This window comes from Saccopteryx leptura, unplaced genomic scaffold, assembly GCF_036850995.1.
Source record: "Saccopteryx leptura isolate mSacLep1 unplaced genomic scaffold, mSacLep1_pri_phased_curated manual_scaffold_21, whole genome shotgun sequence".
NCBI lineage: Eukaryota > Metazoa > Chordata > Mammalia > Chiroptera > Emballonuridae > Saccopteryx > Saccopteryx leptura.
Genome location: NW_027095703.1, coordinates 1,625,205 through 1,648,356, shown reverse-complemented (window position 1 = coordinate 1,648,356; position 23,152 = coordinate 1,625,205). Strand labels below are relative to the sequence as shown.

Here is a 23,152-nt window from a genome sequence, read left to right as displayed (position 1 = left end):
CTGTGACAACAAAAACAAACAATAAAGGGCAGAGGAAAGAGATTACCAGTAGCAAAGGATGAAGGAGTGCAGAAGTACTCATAAGATAGTGTACTACAATGAACATGGTAGTTATCCTTTTCATTACTTAATGGTAACCACCCTTGAAAATACCACCACAGAAGCAGAGGACTTAAAGAAGTTGGCAAGAGAGAAAAGAAGTATGAAATACACCACACAAAAACAAAGGATAGAAAAACAAAAGAGAAGAATCAAACAAGATACAAAATAAGAGAAAGCAATTTATAAAATGGCAATAGGAAACCCACAAGTGTCAATAATTACATTAATTGTAAATGGATTAAACTCACCAATAAAAAGACACAGAGTAGCTGAATGGATTAAAACAGAAAATTCAACTGTATGCTGCCTACAAGAAACACATCTAAGCAACAAGGATAAAAACAAATTCAAAGTAAAATGCTGGAAAACAGTACTCCAAGCAAATAATCTTCAAAAAGAGTAGGCATAACAATATTTATATTTAATAATGCTGACTACAAGACGGCAAAACTACTCAGAGACAAAAATGGTCATTTCATAATGATTATGGGGACAGACACTAAATCAAGAAGACATAACAATTCTTAATATATATGCACCACACCAAGGAGCACCAAAATATATAAGACAGCTACTTATTGACCTTAAAACAAAAACTGACAAAAATACAATCATACTTGGAGACCTCAATACACTGCTGATGACTCTAGATTGTTTATCCAAACAGAAAATCAATAAGTATATATTTGCCTTGAACAAAACACTAGAGCATCTGGATATGATAGACATCTACAGAACATTTCATTCCAAAGTCATAGAGTATACATTTTTCTCTAGTGTACATGGAACATTCTCAAGAACTGACCATATGTTGGGTCACAAAAATAACATCAGCAAATTCAGAAAAATCAAAATTGTACCAAGCATACTTTCTGATTATAAAGCCTTAAAACCAGAATTCAACTGCTAAAAAGGGAAAGATAACCCACAAAACCATGTAAACTAAACAACATAATTTTAAAAATTAAATGGGTCAAAGAAGAAATAAGCACAGAGATCAAAAGATATATACAGACAAATAAAAATGACAATACGACATATCAGAATCTATGGGATGCAGCAAAAGCAGTGATAAGAGGGAAGTTCATATCATTTCAGGCCTATATGAACAAACAAGAGAGATCCCAAGTAAACAACTTAACTTCACACCGTAGGGAACTAGAAAAAAAAGAACAAAGACAACACAAAAACCAGTAGAAAAAAAAGGAGATCATAAAAATCAGAGCAGAAATAAATGAAATGGAGAACAGAAAAAGTATAAATAAAATTAATAGAACACGGAGCTGGTTCTTTGAAAAGATCAACAAAATTGTCAAACCCTTGGCAAGACTCAATAAGGAAAAAATAGAAAGGACTCATATAAACAAAATCCAAAATGAAAGAGGATATCACGGATATACAAAGAATTATTGTAGAATACTACAAAAAACTATATGCCACTAAATTCAACAACTTAGAAGAAATGGATGAATTCCTAGAACAGTACAACCTTCCTAGACTGAATCAAAAAGAAGCAGAAAGCCTAAACAGACCAATTAGCAGGGAGGAAAAAGAAAAAAAAAACTATTAAAAATCTCCCCCAAAATAAAAGCCCAGGCCCAGATGGTTATACTAGTGGATTCTCTCAAAAATTCAAAGAAGACTTAATTCCTATTCTACTCAAAGTCTTCCAAAAAACTGAAAAAGCCATACTTCCAAGCACATTTTATGAGGCCAACATAACCCTCATACCGAAACCTGTCAAGCATGGCATGAAAAGAGAAAACTACAGAACAATATCTCTAATGAATAAAGATGCTAAAATACTAAACAAAATACTGGCAAATCAAATACTACAACATCATAAAAAAATAAGTCATCATGATCAAGTGGGATTCATCCTAGTATCTCAAGGATGGTTCAAGATACGTAAAACGGTTAACGTAATACACCATATCAACAAAATAAAGAATAATAACCACATGATCTTATCAATAGATGCAGAAAAGGCATTCAATAAAATTCAACACAACTTTCTGTTTATGACACTCAAGAAAATGTGTATAGAATGAAAATATCTCAACATGATAAAGGCCATATATGATAAACCGTCAGCTAACTACATATTAAATGGCATAAAACTGAAGGCTTTCCCCTTAAATCATAAACAAGATAGGGTTGTCCACTCTCTCCACTCTTATTTAATGTGGTACTAGAAGTTCTAGCAAGAGCAATCAGACAAGATAAAGAAATAAAAGACATCCATATCAGAAAAGGAGAAGCAAAGGTACCACTTTTTGTGGATGATATGATCCTATACATCGAAAACCCCAAAGACTCCACAAAAAGATTCCTAGAAAAAATAAACCAATACAGCAAGGTCACAGAATACAAAATTAATATACAAAAGTTCATAGCCTTTCTATATGCCAACAATGAAACAATAGAGAACAAACTCAAAAAAAAAAATCATCCCTTTCACAATTGCAACACACAAAAAATAAAATACCTAGGAATAAACATAACAAAGAATATAAAGGATCTATATAACAAAAACTACAAAGCATTGTTAAGGGATATCGAATAAGATACAATGAGATGAAAAAATATTCCTTGTTCTTGGATAGGAAGAATAAATATAATCAAAGTGGCCATATTACCCAAAGCAATATACAAATTTAATGCAATTACTATCAAAATTAAAATGACATTTCTTTAAAAAATTGTAACAAAAAATCATCAGATTTATGTGGAACTATAAAAAATCCCAAATAGCCAAAGCAATCCTAAAGAAAAAGAATGAACCTGGGGTCATTACAATACCTGACTTCAAACTATATTATAGCGCCACAACAATCAAAACTGCATGGTATTGGCTGAAAAATAGACACTGAGACCAATGGAACAGAATAGAAAGTCCAGAAATAAAACCACATATATCCCTGGTCATTTGGCTCAGTGGTAGAGCGTCTGCCTAGCATGCAGGTGTTCCGGGTTTGATTCCCGGCCAGGGCACACAGGAGAAGCACCCATCTGCTTCTCCAACCCTCCCCCTCTCCTTCCTCTCTGTCAACCTCTTTCCCTCCCACAGCCGAGTCTCCATTGAAGCAAAGTTGGCCCAGGTGCTGAGGATGAATCTATGTCCTCTGACTCAGGCACTAGAATGGCTCTCGTCACCAGAAAGCGATGCTCTGATGGGCAGAGCATCGCCCTCTGGTGGGCGTGCCAGGTGGATCCTGGTTGGGTGCATGTGGGAGTCTGTCTGACTGCCTCCTGTTTTCAATTTCAGAAAAATACAAAAAATTCCCACATATATATGGTCAAATAATTTTTGATAAAGAGGCCAACAACACACAATGAAGAAACGAAAACCTCTTCAACACATGATGCTGGGAAAACTGGAAAGCCACATGCAAAGGAATGAAACACGACTACAGTTTGTCCCCTTGTACTAAAATTATTCAAAATGGATCAAAGACCTAAATAAAAGAACTGAAACAATAAAGTACATAGAAGTAGATATAGGTACTAAATTCATGGACCTTGATTTTAAAGAGCATTTTATGAATTTGACTCCAAAGGCAAGGAAAGTGAAGGCAAAAATAAGTGAATGGGAATGCATCAGAGTAAGAAGTTTTTGCTCAGCAAGAGAAACTGACAAAAAATAAAAAAACAACCAGACATCCTACTAAATGGGAAATGATATTTTCAAACAACAGCTCAGATAAGGGCCTAATATCTAAAATATTCAAAGAACAAATAAAACTCAACAACAAACAAACAATCCAATAAAAAAATGAGAAGAGAACATGAACAGACACTTCTCCCAGGAATAAATACAAATGGCCAACAGATATATAAAAAAATGCTCATCTTCATTAGTTATTAGAGAATTGCAAATCAAAACTGCAATGAGATACCACCTCACACCTGTTAGCTTAGCTATTATCAACAAGACAGGTAATAGCAAATGTTGGAAAGGCTGTGGAGAAAAAGGAACCCTCAATGACTGTTGGTGGGAATGTAAAGTAGTACAACCATTATGGAAGAAAGTATGATGGTTCCTCAAAAAACTCCAAAATAAACTACATTATGACCCAGCAATCCCTCTACTGGGTATATACCCCCAAAACTCAGAAACATTGATACGTAAAGACACATGTATCCCCATGTTCATTGCAGCATTGTTCACAGTGGCCAAGACATAGAAACAACCAAAAAGCCCTTCAATAGATGACTGGATAAAAAGATGTGGCATATATACACTATGGAATACTACTCCGCCATAAGAAATGATGACATCGAATCATTTACAACAAAATGGTGGGATCTTGATAACATTATATGAAGTGAAATAAGTAAATCAGAAAAAACCAAGAACTGCATTATTCCATACATAGGTGGGACATAAAAACGAGACTAAGAGACATGGACAAGAGTGTGGTGGTTATGGGGGGGAGAAGAGAGAGGGAGAGAAAAAAGGGGAGAGGGAGGGACACAATGAAAACTAGAAGGTGACGGAGAAAAATCTGACATTGGGTGATGGGTATGCAACATAATTGAATGACAAGATAACCAGGACATGTTTTTTTTGAACATATGTACCCTGATTTATTGATGTCACCCCATTAAAATGAATAAAAATTAAAAAAAGACTAAAGGGCAGTAAATAAATACATATCAAGAGTAACCTTAAATGTACATAGATTAAGTGCACCAGTCAAAAGACATAGAGTAGCTGCATGGATAATGTGACAGGACCCATACATCTGTTCTCTAGACTAGACACACCTCAGTACATAAAACACACATAGACTCAAAATGAAGGGATGGAAAAAGTATTTCATGGAAATGAAAATAAAAAAATAGCTGTGGTAGCAATACGTATATCTGACAAAATAGACATTCTAGAAATGCTGTTGTAAGAAATAAAAGTTTACTACATAGTGATACAGGGAACAATCCAAAAGGAGGATATAACCATTGTAAATATTTATGCGCCTAATGCGTGAGCACGTAAATATATAGAGCAGATTTTGATGGACATAAAGGGTGATATCTACTGCTATACTATAACCATAGGGGATTTTAATACCCCGCTAACATCAATGGATAGATTCTCTAGATAGAAAATTAATAAAGAAATGGTGGCTTTTAATTACAAACTGGATCACCTGGATTGATTAGATTGATATCTTTAGGACATTACACTCAAAGTACCAAATATACATTCTTTCCAAGAAGTCATGGTACATTTTCTAGGAAAGACTACATATGAAGAAACAAAACAAGTGATACCAAAACACAACTGGAACAATACCTCTAATAAACACAGAATCACTGAACTTAAAAAAATGCTAGGAAACTAACTGCAAGAACACATTTAAAAAAATATTACATTTTGATAATCAAGTGAATTTTGATCCAGGAGCTAAAGAATGGTTCAACCTATAAAAATTGATCAATGTAATACATCACATCTACAAAGCAATAAAGAAAAATCATATGATTCTGTGTATAGAAGAAGATAAGGTAATCAATGTGATTTAACATGCACTAAAGTTTACACCACTAAAAAAAATTAGGAACAGAAGAAAATACCTGAACATAAATGCCATTGAAGAAACAGTATCGGACAGTTTTCTACAAAATGGTGAAAAAATTAAGTTTTTTCAAAAATTATGAAGACATGACTGCTACTTCCCTTCATTCATTTTTAATATAATACTGAAAGTCTCAGTCAAAAAAATTCAAAAAAGAAAATGAATAAATTAAATCCTTATTGAAAAACAAGCAGAAAATTATTACTTTATGCAGAGGATATCATCTTGTATATAGAAAACCTGAAAGACTCCTCTGAAAAACTATTGGAAAAAATATACCAATATAGGAAATTCACAAGAGACAAAGTCAATATACAAAAGTCTATTATTTTTCTTAGTCCAATGAATAGTCTTTGGAAAATGAATACATACACACACACACAAACTCACATACACAGAGAAATTTATTTTATAATTGAAGTAAAGAAAAATGACTTTAAATAAAATTAACAAATAATATGAAGGACCTATATAGTGATAACTACAAGGACTATTACAATATAATGAAAAAGACTCAATGAAATAGAAAGCATTCTATGTTTAAGAGTTAAAAGAATGAACAGAGATAAAATGGTTTTGTTACACAAAGCAATATAGAAACAATGCAAACTGCATTACTATTTCAATGTTATATTTTAAAGACATAGAAAAAAACGCCAGATTTTTATAAATCCATTACACCCTGATAACACAAGTGATGCAGTAGGAAAAAATCAAAGCCTGAAGTATCACATTATCTGACTTCAAATTAATCTATAGAACCACAATAATTGATTATATACGGTATTGGAAGAAAAATGAACATATAGACCAATAGAACAGAATAGAGGGCACAGAAATAAGACTGTGTACCAATGAACAAATAATTTTTGATAAAAGAGCCAAAAACACCCAATGGAGAAATGAAAGCCTCTTAAGTAACTGGTGCTAGAAGAATTGAAAAATCATATGCAAAAAATTAAATTTAACAAGTTTGCCACAATGAAGAAGGATTTTTTTAAATGCATCAAACATCTAATATAAACTGAAAATGAGTAAATCCATTGAAGAAAACATAGTTACTGAGCTAATGGGCTCCAAATATACATAAACATTTACAAATGTTACCTCAAAAAGATAAAATTAAAGGTTAAAATAAATGAGTGGACAATATCAAAACAATAAGCTTCTGCAAAGAAAAGAAAATAGACAACAAGAAAATTATGCAGCCAAAAATGGGAGATGATACTTGCAAACAATAGCTCCAAGAAGAAGAAAAATGTCCAAAATATATAAAAAACTCACAGAGCTTGGCATCAAACACACAAACTATTCTATTAAAAATTGGGGCAGAGGCTTAAAGAGACACTACTTTCAGGAGGATATAAAACTGATATATAAGAATATTCTCATTTCCACTAGCTATTTGATAAATGCAAATCAAATCTAGAGTGAAATACCTGCTCACATCCATGAGATTAGTTAATATCAAGAAAACCAGTCATAACAAGTGTTGGAGATACTGTGTAGAAGGAACCCTCATTCACTGAACATGAGAATGAATATTAGTACAATCATCAATGAGAAAATATGATGGATCCTTAAATTTTTGAGAATAAAACTCTCATATAACACAGGAATCTCTCTACTCAGTATCTAAACTCAAATTCAAGCATTGTTAAGTACAGATACAAGTACCACTTTCTTCATCCCAGCATTATTTATTTACATTGTTCAAGACATGAAAACAAAAATGTGTCACTTAAAAGAATTTGGGAAAAGAAGGGGTGCTATACATATACAACAAGTTACTACTCAGCCATAAGTAATGATGATATAGCGCCATTTTATAATAATATAAATGAAAATAGAGAAATTTGGACTGATTGAAAAAAGTAAATCAGGAAAAGGTAAAAAATATATGACTCCTTACAAAGATAAAATATAACACTGAATCTCATGGATAATAGACAAGAGTGAAGTGGTTATCAGTCTGCTGGATCACTTGGAAAAAAAAGACTGGTGCAGATTTTGTTAAGAACATTAAGAAAAATTAATAAAAGGTGATGCAAAATAATTTGACTTTGGGAGAAAGGGATATAATATATCCAACAGTTCAAATGATATAAAATTGGAAAGCTAAAACATTTGTACATCTATTGATCATTGTCACTATATTAAATTTAAATATTTTTCTTTTTTTTCAATGTAAGAATAGGAGGCATAGACATACACATGTGCCCAATTGTGCAGTGACCCCCTTGCAATACCTAGAGCAAGCAATGCTCTGCCAATCTTTCAAATTATATTTTCCTCAGCACTCATATTCTTCTAAATGTCTGAGGTATAATCTGTGGAAAAAATATAAAAGACAGAGAATCAGTATGGGGAGAATTTGAGAAGCACATGAGCACCTCTCCTGTGTGTCTTGTTAAAAAATTTTACTTAGAACACCCACACATTGCGCTGATGTTCTAACACTGAACCAATTGGCCAGGTCCTAATTTTGAAAATAAATTTTTTTTTATAAATAAATTTTTATTTTAATGGGGTGACATCAATAAATCAGGATACATATATTATTCAAAGAAAACATTTCCAGGTTATCTTGTCATTTAGTTCTGTTGCATACCCATCACCCAAAGAGAGATCATCCTCCGTCACCCTCTATCCAGTTTTCTTTGTACCCCTCCCCCTCCCCCTCTTCCTCCTCCCCTCTCCCCATCTCCCATAACCACCCCACGCCTGTCCATGTCTCTTAGTCTTGTTTTTATGTCCCACCAATGTATGGAATCCTGAAGTTCTTGTTTTTTTTTCTGATTCACTTATTTCACTCCGCATAATGTTATCAAGATTCCACCATTCTGCTGTAAGTGATTCGATGTCATCATTTCTTCTAGCTGAATAGTATACCATGGTGTATATGTGCCCCATCTTCTTTATCCAGTCTTCTATTTTTTTTTTTACAGTGATTAAAAACCTTTAAGCAAACTCTTGGCCAATACAGCAAGAATCCGTAAAAGAGTAGTGTCCTTAACATGTTCACCAAGTCCAAGTTGGCCCCATCACCATGCCAAATTCCTTAAAAATGCAACCCAACCCCAGTTTAGTCTGTTAGGAGCTATCACAGGGAGCAGGAGTCCAGGAAAAGTCCACATCCAGGAAAAGTCTGCATGGCACTGGAATTGTTGTCACTATTCTATACTTTGCAGCTCATGTCCAAGTCCCAATGACTGCTGCTTCTAGCTGGTAATGATTCAGGTAGACTGGAAAAGCCATTTGCAGCATGCGTGGATATGGAGCTTCTGTTCTCCTCTGCCTGGAGAGTTGAGACCAGGTTGCTTTTCCCTGGAGCTCTGCAACTGTGGCATGGTAAAGAGAACCTTGGGATACACTAAGCTGGGTGGCAAAGGTAGATTCATAATAGAAGTTGGCAAAAGGGGGAAAGAGAGCTCTAAATTAGGAGTATGTTCCAGCCTGAAATATGAGTGGGGCATTGATGTAGGAGGGATAAAGGAAACACTACATATTAAGGAACACAGCAGAAAATAGGACTATCAACACCCACAACAGAGATCTTTGAGGGAAGAATAAAAAACCTGAGTATTCAGGCAAAACATAGTTAAGTGGCCCTTGTGCAAATGAGATCAGTTTACCTGCTTCTTGGAAGAAATACCCTAGGCTCATCCACAGTGTTGTAGATGGGGCCAATGACCCTGGGAACCTTCAGCCTTCAGTGGCTAACCCCAGCATTCTGGGCAAGGTTAGGTCATAGGTGGCTGGAGCAGGGCTGGAAGAGACTGAACCCTCCCTTAGAGGAGCTAGGGGGAAGCCTACCTTCCAGTGTCCCTGTTTCCTCACAGCAGAGGCATGTAAGCCTGGCAGGCTTTAGCTCAATGACCTTCATTTTCACTATTGAAGCAGGACCCAGATGGCATCCTATGAGACCCCTTTGGGGTGTTGGAGCCTTTAAGGGTGTATCCTAAAAGCTGGTAGTTCCCCTGATCTCTATTGGGCTTTTTCTGCCTCTAGGTATCTTAAAAGCCATGCTCAGAAGATCTCGCTGAGGGGTTTGAGGATCCCTATCTGCCTATATAAATCTTTTCCATATATCTGGAGCTATTTGGAAAAAGACAAAACAGTGTTATTAGCCGGATCTAATAAAGAAGGTAGTAGTTTGCAGGCGAAAAAGATTTGGTGTCTCATGTTCATCAGCATTCAAAAGAAATGTAATTTTTTTTTTAAGTAAGAAGCATGATATGGTAGACCCGTAGGAGTTCCAGGATATGACTACCCCCTTTTAATTTTTTTTTTAAATTGACCTTAAAATGTTTGCTGAGTACACTTTAATAATACCTTAATTTAAAGATTGTAAGCATGACAAAATACAGTAAATGCTTTTGCTCCATACGCAGGAGCATTTTCAGTTTAGTCAGTTTAAGAAATCCCACAATAGAACAATGCATACAGACAATGAGCTATAGCATGCTTAGCAGCCTCTCCTGTTCTGACAGAGGTTACTATAGATCCAGAATATGTATCCGCTGTAATGTGGACATACGACTGTTTGCCAAATGAAGGTATATGAGTAACTTCCATCTGCCAAAGTTGTCCTGGTAGGGGTCCTTGAGGGTTAACTCCAAATGAAGGGGCAGTATAGAACCCCTTGGACAGGATTTCCCAATCTGCTGTGCTGCTTCCTGAGAAAGTTGAAACTGTTTACGCCGGGCTGCAGCGTTCTGGTGATGAATAGTATGAGACTGACTTGCTCAGTCTGTCATAGTAGCTCCATAAAATTTTGTTTTGGGTAGCTTGATCAACACAGGCATTCCTAGGCCCTGGCCAGTTGGCTCAGTTGTAGAGCATTAGCCTGGTGTGCAGGATTCCTGGGTTTGATTCCCAGTCAGAGCACACAGAAGAAGCACCCATCTGCCTCTCCACCCCTCTCCCTCTCCTTCCTCTCTGTCTCTCTCTTCCCCTCCCTCAGCCAAGGCTTCACCAGAGCAAAGCCACCCCGGGCACTAAGGATGGCCCCATGGCCTCTGCCTCAGTTGCTAGAATGGTTCTGGTTGCAATAGAGCAACACCCCAGAGGGGCAGAGCATTCCCTCCCGGTTGGCATGCCAGGCAGATCCTGGTCAGGCGCATGCGGGAGACTATCCGACTGCCTCCCCATTTCCATCTTCATAAAAATACAAAAAATAAATAAATAAAAGAGAAAATACAACAAAAAAATGAAAAAAAGAAAAGAGGGAAAAAAAGGGGTGCATTCCCTTGTGCTAAAGCTCCGGGGAGCATGGAGTGAGCTTGAGTATGTCCTATGAAACATGGAGCTCTATGTTGACATATAAGTCTTTGAAGAAGGAGGGACTGCTGAAATAGTTCATCAGCACTTGTCCCTAAGACAGTAGTCTTTATAGTGGAAACACCATATGTAAATATTTCTTGTCTCTGTATAGATTAAGGGGGGAATATGGCAAATGCTGAAAATAAAATTTTAAGAAAACTCATGCATTTTTATATGGCAAATATAAAACTTTGGTAATGGAAATAAAAGAAAGGTTTGCTTTAAAATGATAACAAAGTATAAAATGTTGGGAAATAAATTTAATATACTTAAAATGGTAACATTACCCAAAACAATATGAACATTTACTGCAATCATACTGAAAATACAATGTTATTTTTTAAACAAATTCAACAAAAACAAATGTTTTGGACTGGAACATATAAAACCCCAAAGAACAAAGAAATCATGAAGAAAAATGAAACTGGTGGAATCATACTAATGGACTTACAATTTATTATACTCTAAAGCCACAATAATTAAAGAAATTGGCTTTTTTTTAAAAACCAAAACAAACATACAGACCAATCTAACAGAATGTAGAACCCAGACATAATACCATAAGTATATGTACAACTAATCTTTGACTATGAATCCAAAACACCAACACTGATGAAAAATATATGGTGATGAAAAATTATATGAATTTAGGTGGTTTTTATACAATATAATCATTCATTCAAATGTTATAGAAATGTTTACCTGAAACCTATGTACTCATTGATCAATGTCACACTGCAAAATTTAATTTTCTAAATAAAATATTAAAAATAAGAAAAAAAACCAGACCAAGTGGGATAGGATATCTGAGACTCAGGCCAGCTAACTCTGAATTTCCATCCTGTGCAAAACACATGGGAGTCCCTGTGAAGTAGGTGCTGGCCACAGAAAGCAGAACTCATCTCTGCTGAGCCTGGTGTTTAATGAGGCTGCCCTTCAGACACACCACAAGCAGGGATTGTTAGATTGTTAGAGTTTGATGATGCACTCAGCAGCAGCCACCAGTATATTGATTCTGTATTCTCGTACATTGTTGTATTTGTTTATTGTCTTAATAAACAAATTTTTGGAGGAGGCTTTGGGTTTTTCTGTGTAATGGATCATGTCATATGTGAAAATTGATAAATACCTTCACTTTTCCAATATCAATGTTGCATGTAAGCTAGAGAAAAATGTATACTCCGGTATATGGGGATAAAATGTCCTGTAGATTTCTATCATATTCAATTGTTCAAGTGTTTCATTTAAGTCCAATATTTCTTTATTGATTTTCTGTTTGGATGAACAATCTAGAGACATCAGTGGTGTATTGAGGTTTCCAAGTATGACTGTCTTTTTGTCAGTTTTTGTTTTTAGGTCAGTCAGTAGCTGTATTATATATTTTGGTGCTCCTTGGTTTGGTGCATATATGTTAAAAAGTGTTATGTCTTCTTAAGTTCTTCTTAATTCAATGTCCCTTTTATCATTATGAAAAGACCATTTTTGTCTCTAATTACCTTTGCTGTCTTGTAGTTAGCATTGCTAGATATGAGTATGGCTACACATACTTTTTTTTTTTTTGGATGTTATTTGCTTGAAGTATTGTTTCCAACCTTTCACTTTGAATTTGTTTTTATCCTTGTAGCTTAGATGTGACTCTTTATGGCAGCATACAGTTGGATTTTCTTTTTTAATCCACTTTGCTACTCTGTTTCTTTTTATTGGTGAGTTTATTTACCTTTAGTGTAATTATTGACATTTGAAGGTTTCTGATTGCCATTTAGATATTGCTTTCTGTTAGTTTTTTATCTTGTTTAATTCTTCTCTTTTGTTTATCTATCATTTGTTTTTGCAGGTTGTAATCCATATTTCTTTCTTCTGTTACTTCTTTTTTTAAGCCAGGTGCTTTTGTGGTGGTTTTTTCAGGGGTGGTTACCATTAAGTAATGGAAAGGATATATATCATGTTCATTGTAGTAAATTATCTCATGAGTGTTTCTGCACTCCATCCTCCCTTGCTACTGTTAGTCTTTGTCTTCTCTCTTTTTTATTTTTGTTGTCACAGAAAAATCTTTGTTTTTTTGTGATCTTGATGGAGCTTTTACTTGTAGTTTTGTTTGATTTTGTTCTTTGTATCTGGTTGGAAAACCCCCTTTAGTATTTCCTGAAGGGGGAGTTTTCTGGTAATAAATTTCCTCATCTTTTCTGTATCTGTGAATGTTTTAATTTCTCCTTTGTATTTGAAGGATGGGTTTGATGGGTATAGTATTCTTGGATAGAAGTTTCTCTCCTTTAGAACTTTAAGTATTGTGGTCCCCTTTCTTCTAGCTTGCAGAGTTTCTGCTGAGAAATCTGATGATTATCTAATGGGCCTTCCTTTATATGTTGTATTTTTTTTCTCTGACTGCCTTGAGAATTTTTTCTTTGTCATTGGTTTGTGCCAATTTTATTATAATATGCCTTGGAGTAGGTTTGTTGTGGTTAAGGTAACTCAGTGTTCTGTTTGCTTCTTGAATCTGAGGCTCTAATTATTCCCACAGGCTTGGGAAATTCTCATCTATTATTTGTTTGAATATGTTCTGCATTCCATTTTCTCTCTCTTCTCCTTCTGATATACCCATTAACCTTATGTTGCTCTTTCTGATGGAGTCAGACAACACCTGTAGGGCTTTTTCATTTATTTAAATTTGTTAGTCTCTCTCCTCTTCTCTCTGCAGTGCCTCTAGTTGCCTGTCTTCTATGTCACTAATTCTCTCTTCTATCTGGCTTATTCTATTATCTAAGCTTGTAACCTAATTTTTCAGTTCATGAATTGAGTTTTTCATCTCTGTTTGATTCATTTTTATAGTTTCAATTTCCTTGGTGATTGCTTCTTTCTGTTTGTTGAATTGTTTTTTGAGCTTCTTAAATTGCTTTTCTGTGCTTTCTTGTACATTCCTGAAAATTTTTTAGGATTTTAATTTTAAATTATCTGTCACTTAACTCCAAGGTTTCCAAGTTATTGAAATATTTTCTATAGACTTCTTCATCTATCTGAGCTACATCTCTGTCTTTCGTATCCATGATATTTGATTTCTTACTCATTAATGGCATTTGAGAATGATATTGTGAATAACACTAATAAGAGTTGATAAAAATAATATAAATAAAAAGTAAAAAGGTTTTGTGAGAAAATACCATGTAAAAATGAACATTCTTTTGTACTAAGTGAAACAAAAACTACATAGAATGGAAGGCCTGTGTTTTGGAAAGTGTCAAAGAAATGAAAAACAAGGTAAGAACCCAGAAAATGCCACAAGAAAAACATTTGCATCAAGAATAAAATAATTTGTGTGTAAATGACAATCAAATGAGAGAAATAGTGAAAAAGAAAAGAAGAAAAACAGTGACTAATGCAAATTCTACTGTATTAAGTGGGACAAAAACTACATAGAATAGAGAGCCAGTGTTGGGGGGAATGATAAAGAGACAAAAAGCAAAGTATAAAGCACACAAAATGCCACAAAGAAAAAAATTTGAATCCAGAATAAAATAATTTGATTGTGTGTGAGGATTAAATGAGAGAAGAAGTGAAAGAAAAAAGAAGAAACAGAGAGAGAGAGAGAGAAACAGTTAAGTTTTTTGAAATGTAACCCTCATAAAGAAAAAAAAAAGAATGGAAAATGTAACATCTATGGGTAATGAAGTTCAAAATGAAAAGAAAAGAATGAAATGGAAAGAGGATAAAATGACCAAGATGAAAGAAGAAAAAAGATAAAAAATACAAGACAAAAAATGTATAAAGTTATAAAGACTGTGGATTTTTCCTGATTTTGAGAGGTTATCTTCCTTCTTTTTTCTCTCTCTTTCTCTTTGGCCAGTGGCACTGTCCCCCAGGTTGTTCCCCTGTGGTACTCTTAGGTAGAGATTTGCAGTTTATGTGTTGCTATGGTGATGACATAAACTAAGACTCAGTGCCATTGGTAGGTGGGGCTTGTTAGCATTTGCAGGCTCTGACAATGGGAGAGTCTGTTTTCCCAGAGCCTCTCCCCAAGTCTCTCCTTACTGAATCAGCAGCCTGGGGACCCAGCCACTACCTGGAGAGCAAAAGGCTCTAAGGGCTGCCAAATCCTCCCTGTATCCCTGCTTAAAGCAGGTTTTGGGAAAGGCTCTGCCTGCCAGAGCCACCAGCAAAATCAGGCAGGGCTGGGAGCTGATTACTTTACAGGTGTCTTTCTATGAGCCTCTGGGCATATCTCATATGCCTCAGTGCTCTGCAGGTCTACTCTCCCCAGGTTTTTTGCACTTTGTAACCTGTATTGGCTGGCAGGAAGATGCCCCAGTCACTGCCAGAAGAGCAAAACGTTCTAAAAGCTGGCACATCCCTCCTCTGGGTGTGCTCAAAGCACAGCTCTGGGTAAGAAGGCTTTGTCAACCAGAGCCACCAGCTTAAGCAGGCAGGGGAGTGAGCTCACTTCTCGTCATGCTCCTTTCTAGGGTTCCCCAGGTATGTCTAGTTAAATTTGCCTCAGTCTTTGATGGTTCTGCTCATCATAGGCTTCTCCCTTGTTGGGAAGCCTACAGCCCAGCCCGCCCAACTTCTGCCATGTTCTCTGAGGTCTGTTCCATGGGAATGTGCTTTTTAACCTGTATCAGCTGGCAGGAAGTGTTGCTCCAGCCACTGCCTGCAGAGCAAGAGTTCCTAAGAACTATCAAGTTCTTCCTCTGGGTTCACTTAAATCACAGCCTGGGAGAGAAGGCTTTATCAGCCAGAGCTGCCAGTGTGAGCCAGCAGGGCAGTGAGCAGACTGCGGGTTAGGCTCCTTTCTAAGGGTTCTGGGGTATGTCTAGTTTGCCTCATTGTTCCACGGGTCTGCTTTCCAGAGGCTGCCTACTTCAGCAGGCTGCCTGTGCACCCTGCCCCCCAGCACTTCTACAGTTCTTTTTTTTTTCTGAAGCTGTAAACAGGGAGAGACAGTCAGACAGATTCCCACATGCGCCCGACTGAGATCCACCCAGCATGCCCACCAGGTGCGACGCTCTGCCCCCCAGGGGTTGATGCTCTGCCCCTCCGGGGCATTGCTCTGCCGCAACCAGAGCCACTCTAGCACCTGGGGCAGAGGCCAAGGAGCCATCCCCAGCGCCAGGGCCATCTCTGCTCCAATGGAGCCTTGGCTTCGGGAGGGGAAGAGAGAGACAGAGAGGAAGGAGGGGGGGTGGAGAAGCAAATGGGCGCTTCTTCTATGTGCCCTGACCAGGAATCGAACCCGGGTCCCCCGCATGCCAGGCCGACACTCTACCGCTGAGCCAACCGGCCAGGGCCTCTACAGTTCATTTTCACAGAAATGTGCTTTGTATTCTGTGATGGCTGGTGGAGGTGCCCCTCCTGGACAGGTCCAGGCAAAGGGAACCTGGTTCTCGCGCACTTCCCATGCTGTTGGTCGGGAAACTGGGATTGCCTAGAAACCCTGGTGACAGCCCATGCAGAAGGCTGCTGCTGACAGTCTCTAACCCAGCCCCTCAGTCCAAGAATGTGGGTGCCCATGCCCAAAGCTCCAGGTGAAACCACTCACATACTATTGTTGATCACAGACTGGGAGAGTGGGAGTAAACAAAGTTCAAAGCTGCTCTGGTATCAGCCTCCACAGGAAACCCGCTTGCCCACCTCTTCCAGGGTTTGATACTGGCATTAGCTCTGCATCTGTGATATCAAGCTGGGCATGGGCACACTCTCTCCTCGGCTTGAATGTCTCTGCCTTAGCCAGCTTATTCCCTCTTCCCTAGTCCACCCCACCCATCAGTTCCAAGTAAAATCAGCCCTTCCTCAGGTCAGTGAGGAAAGCAGAATACTCCATTCTCCGTCTTATTTCCTTTAGTGTGGATTATATATTGAGCCACCTTTTTGCTCAATTGTACCATGTTTGATGTATGTGTATTTCAAATGCTCCTGGGATTATATTTCTGTATCTAGTAATATGTTGAAATTTCAGGGAGAGGTATTGGGAGCACACCTCACTGTGCCATTTCTCTGATGTCACCTCTAGCTTATTAGATAGACATCCAATAGAGCAGTGATTTTCAACCTTTTCTGAGCCACGGCACAGTTTTTACATTTACAGAATTCTGGGTATACCACCTACCAAAATGACAAAAAATGACACTCTAACACAGTATGTATTATACATATAGTTAATAATATAGTTTCTAAATGTATTTATACTGACACCTGACCATGTCACACTGGTTGAAAAACACTGCAATAGAGGGATTGCTGGGTCATATAAAAAGTCTAGTCTTGCATTTGGGTGAACCACCATGATTTTTCCAAAATGGTTGTACCAATTTGCATTTCCACTAGCAGTGAATTGTGTTATTTTACTCCACAACCTCTCCAACACTTGCTATTACAGGTCTTGTGACTAATACCAATGTAACAGCTGTGAGGGTTCATCTTACTGCAGTTTTAATTTGCAGTTTTTGATTTGCTAGTGAAGATGAGCAACTTTTCATATATATGTTGGTCATTAGCATGTTCTTTTGGAAGAAGTGTCTGCTCAGGTCCTCTCCCCATTCTTCATCAGACTGTTTGCTTGTTTGTCACTGAGTTCTGTGAGGTCTTCATATATTTTAAATATTAAACCCTTACCAGAGCTATTGTTTATAAATATCATCTTTCTTTATTTTCTTGCTATTTTGTTTTGTTGAACATTTTCTTGCTGTGCAAAAGCTTTTTAGAACAACATAGGCCCATTCATTTAATTTGCCTTTACTTCCCTTGCCTTTCAGGTGAAATTCATAAATTGTTCTCTATGGCCAAGGACCATGAGTTAAGTATCAATTCTTTTCTAAGTAATTTATTGTTTCAGATCATATATTTAGGTCTTTGATCCATTTGTAATTAATTTTTATGCAAACAAACAAAACATAGATGTTTCATTCTTCTGCATGTGACCTTTCAATTTTCCCAGCACCATTTATTGAAGAGGTTTTCTTTTCTCCATTGTGTGTTTGGCTGCTTTGTCAAAGATGATTTGTTCACATTGATGTGGTTTAGTTACTGAGATATAGACTTTGGTCCATTGGTCTGTATGTTTGTCTTTCTGCCGTTACCATGCTGTTTTGATTATTGGTGCTCAGTATTATAATGTTAAGTCCACAAGTGTGATACCTCTAGCTTCATTTTTTCCCCTAAAGATTGTTGTGGCTATCGTGTTTTCTATGGTTTCATGCAAAAAATTTTCTTTTATTTAGTTCTAATACTTTAAAATATTTTATTTTATTTTGTATATATATTTTTCTAAAGTGAGAAGTGAGGCGGCAGAAAGACAGACTCCCTTATATGCCCAGCCAGGACCCACCCATCAGGCCCACCAGAAGGCAATGCTCTGACCATCCATTGCATCGCTCCATTGTAACTGGAGCCATTTTAGTGCCTGTGGTGGAGGCCATGGATTCATCCTCAATGTCCAGACCAACTTTACTTTAATGGATCCTTGGCTACAGAAGGGGAAAAGAGAGATAGAGAGGAATGAGAGAGAGAAGGGTGGAGAAGCAGATAGGGAACTACTCCTGTGTGCCATTGCTGGGAATCAAACCCAGGGCTTTCACACACCAGGCTGATGCTTTACCACTGAGCCATCTGTCCAGGGCCTTTTTAGGGACAGACAGAGATAAAGGGATATAGATGAGCACCATCAATTCTTCATTCAGCACCTTTGTTTTTCATTGATTCATTTCTCCTATGTGTGTTAACTGCAGCACTTCTTGGTCTGTCAAGAACATTAGACTTTTGAAGGAGATTTTATTAAATTTTACTGTTGTCATGGATCATATTGCCTTTTTATATGTTTTGGTTTTTTAATCACATGAACATAACATATTTTTCCATTTCAGTGTCCAATTTTAATTTCTTTCAATAATGTCCTTCTATTTTTGGAAGACTTAGGAATAGGTAGCAAATATTTGAGTATTTGTTAGAATTCACCAGTGTAATCATTTGATCCTGGACTTTAAGATTTTGGCAGGGGTTTAATAGTTGTTTTTATTTCATTCCTTCTTATAGGTCCATATATTTTTTTTTTCATTTCTTTGTGACTGAGTCTAAGAAGATTGTGTAGTTTTAGGAATATACCTATTTTCTCTAGGTTGTTGAGTTTGGTGTCACATAATTTTTCATAGTATTTTACCAGGGGCCTTTGTATATCTACTATGTATGGGTTATTCCTTTTTTCAGTATGAATTTTGTTTATGTGACTCCTTTCTCTTATTATCAGTGAGTTTATCCAGCAGTTTGTTGACTTTCCTTATCTTTCCAAGAATCAGCTATTAGTTGCACTAATTTTTCTACACCTCTTACCTTCTCTATTTTCCTTATTTATGCATTAATTATTAATATTTTCTTTTTTCTTTTGATTTTGGGATGCCTTTTTTTTTAATTCTTCAGTTCCTTAAAATGTGACGGTAGGTTATTTACTTTGCATCTCTTTTATTTCTTGATATAAGCTTATAATAATATAACCTTTTATTATTACTGCTTTCACTATATCCAACAATTTTTGATAAATTGTGTTGTCATTTCCATTTGTATGTATATACTTTTTATTTTTAACACATTTTTAGAAGGATTTTTTTTTTAATTTCACATTTCTGAGCATATCTTTACTTTTATTTTGCAGGTAAAGTCTAATTTCAAAACCTTATGCTCAGAAAATACACTGGATATACTTTCAATCTTTCTAAATTTGTTGATGTTCACTTTGTGCACAACAAGGAACAAAGAGTATATCCTTGAGAATGTTCTATCCCACTAGAGAAGAATGTATAATCTGATGTTTTTGGATAATATATCCTGCAAATTTCTGTTATGTTCATTTTGTCCAGCGTGTTAAGGCTGATATTTCTTTGTTGAATTTCTGCTTGAATAATCTATCTAAAGTCATCAATGGTGTGTTGACTTCTCCAAGCATTGTTGTGACTTTGCCTATTTCTACTTTTAGGTCAGTTAGAGGATATTCTATATATTTTGGTACTTTCTTGTTTCATGAATATGTATGAGAAAATGCTATGTCTTTTGGGGACAATGCCTTATTTCATCAGGATAACACAATGATTTTTGTCTTCATTACATTTGTTTCTTGAAATACGCATTCTCAGAAATGAGTGTGGCTACACCAGCATTTCTTTAAATTTTATTAGCTTGGAGAGCTATTTACCAAGCTTGTTCTTTGAATTTACATTTTTCCTTTATTTAGGACTAGCTGTACCCGGGCACATGTTGCTGTGGCTCAGTCTGGTTAAATGGAAATGAAAGAAAAGAGAAAGTGCACGTTTCTAATATGTTTAATTTCAAAATGTCTGTGGGCATACAATATGTTTTTGTTGTTCCATTGTGTGTACAGATGTAAAGATTGTCCGGTTTGCCGAGACTAGAACATGCAATATATAATTGTCCATGTGAGAAGCAATGTGTGTATAGATCTAAAGCACACAATTCTAAAGATCGGCCCTGAGCTTTGTTTATGGTGATTGCAAGCACCAATCAAATTGGGAATTGCAATCTCTTAAATGGCATATCCATTGGAATCATAGGAATGTGAGGAATGAGGACATCTTCAGCTTTGAATGGTCCTGTCTATATTGTTGCTTTTATAACATTGCTCACTAATTTTTTACAGCACACAGAACCAAACACTTCATGTTTTACCATAAAATCCATCAGCAATTTCAGCTTCTGTCTGAAAACACATGCTATGTTATGCCTATCCACCCGCGATTGCCCAGGAAGTAAGGGCTGTTGTATATAGTCCCAAGCTGGATTGTATGTGAATGTAATGAATAGGTTTTTATGCCTGTAGTGACAAACATACACAATTGCATCTTGAGCATACTCATACATATGACGTGGACCACATGAATATGAAGACGGCAAAATCGTTAGTCTTCCAACGTTAATTGTATTAGCACCATTTAAAACTATATCTTGAAAATGAACGTATTCTTCAGAGCAAAGCTTGGTCTGATTCAAATGGATAAATATCAAACGTAGTTTGGATTTTTGCATACATATGTATGATGTATTGGTGAAACAATTGACAGCATTTCAAAATGTGATTGTCTTCATTCTCTCAAATCATTAATCGGTATGAATAGTTCATTGTGTTGCATTTCATATTTGTTTCTTTGCCACTGACTTGATTTATCACCTTAATGTTGAAGTCATATCCATTGGCACCAGCCCCCAAAATGATTGGATCACCAAACTCAACATGAATCTTCAAACTCATAATAGCATCAATGAGTTTCTGCAACTTTTGTCAATTGAATGTTGTTCTGACAAAGAACAATATCTCTAGGTTGGAACTGATCTCCGAGTATAACAATTGCCACTTCATCTATAGTTGGAGCATTGAATCTTTGCACACATTCTCCAGCAGCCATTTTGTCAGAATGAATAACTTTCTTGTGTGCATCAGATGGCATCATGTCAATTGTTGTTTTGAAAAAACGCACTAATTTATTTATTTTTTTTCATGAAGAAGCTCTTGCAGTTGGGAAATGATGGACTTTTTATGCTGGTAGAAATCTGCAGCATGCATTCAGTTTATCATTGCCATCACTGATGAAATACATTTATAGGAATTTATGTTGACCCTCTGGGAACAGAATCAGGGAGCTAGCTTTATGACAAATTTGTCCTTTCACTTTGAAAGTTGTCATGAGTAGAGCTGTTAAGATTTCTGTGCTGAACAACATCATTTGGAAGCATGCATTTTATTTCCTGATGTTAGATAGGAAATGCTTTGATTTGCTGGTATATTCGACAAGCAAAATTTTTAATATCTCTGGTGGTTCTCCAAGTTGAGACAGTTTAATTTTTCCAGTGGTGCAACACATTCCTTTCTTTTCTCCATTAAATTTCAGAGCCTTGCTATAAGGACATGCTTCAGTCATAGAACTGATGAGAACATACTGGCTCAAACTTTAATCATGAGCTGGGTTGTACTGGAATGAAAAGCATTGTAGTCGCGTGATTGCCGAGTAGAGTCATGTTTGAAGCCGATCTTTTGTTTCTTATTGACATCTTTCAGCCACTCTCAGCCTGTCACATTCATTCTGTTGAGAATGAAGACCTGAAGCTGCAAAATGTGATTGCAATACTCGCAACTGTGCATCCTCAATCTGGCTGCATGTAAATGAATTGTAAATTAGAAACATTGAAATGAAATTGTAAAATATTTAGTATAGCATTTGTTCCTTTTACATCCAACAGATGGCGCTGTTTATTTAAGAAAACATGTTTTTACCTGTCAAAGGTGTGACATTTATAACTATATAATAGTAGGTATATATAAAAAGCAAGTATAAAATTTTTTTTTAAAGAATTAAGATTTTGAACAAACAAACATTTATATTTTTATTTATGTAAATGTGTATGTTGAAGGCAGAATATGGTTTGAATTTGCTCTTCTATTCAAGTGGCTATTCTATGTCTCTTCACTGGTGTGTTCAGTCCATTCAGATTAGGGTTATTATTGACAATTGAGTATTTTCTGTAGACAATTTATGTAATGTTTCATGATAGCTCTGTGTCTTTTTTTGTTCTTCCCTTTTGTTAGTTGTTTTTGTTTGGTGGTATTATGTTTCCCTATTTATTTGAGTTTGTTTATTTCTAGCTGTGTGTTTTGGTAGTAGCAATTTCTTTGGGTGGTTACCATTAGGTAATTAAAAGAAATATTGTCATGTTAACAAGGGTCCATTGTCATAGGAGTGCTTGTGCACTAGTTTCTTTTTTGCTCCTCGTGATTTTTATCCACTCCCCTGTAATTTACTGTTGTTGTAAATTATCATTTTTATTTTGATCTTTTCAGAGCATTAATAATAGTTTTATTTGGTTTGTTTTTTGTATCTGGTTGAATAACCCCTTTAGTATTTTCTCCAGTGGGTTTTCTATGGTGGTAAATTCCTCAGCTTCTGTATGTATAAAAATATTTTCTCTCTTTCACATTTGAAGTTATAACTAATAGATATAGTATTCTTGGCTAGACATTTCTCTCCTTCAGTACTTGAGATGTTTGGGTCAAACTGAAAACAGCTCAGCATCTGAGTCTCTGTCAGTAATGACCTACTCCTAGGACCCAGAACAGTTATCCCATGGGCAGCTCCCCACTCTGAGTAAAGAAGGGAATA

At 36.2% G+C, this 23,152-nt stretch overlaps 1 protein-coding gene and 1 long non-coding RNA gene across 2 annotated transcripts in view; one reads left to right on the top strand and one right to left on the bottom strand.

Moving 5' to 3' along the window:
- The window catches only part of LOC136386916 (uncharacterized), a 478,497-nt gene that overhangs the window by 327,145 nt on the left and 128,200 nt on the right, over positions 1 to 23,152 (bottom strand). The gene's annotated exons all lie outside the window — the stretch shown is intronic.
- LOC136386924 (A-kinase anchor protein 17A-like) overlaps positions 5,086 to 23,152 on the top strand; it is an 88,722-nt gene continuing 70,655 nt past the window's right edge. The window contains 1 exon segment of the mRNA XM_066358040.1: positions 5,086 to 5,089. Coding sequence (XP_066214137.1) covers positions 5,086 to 5,089 — 4 coding nt within the window.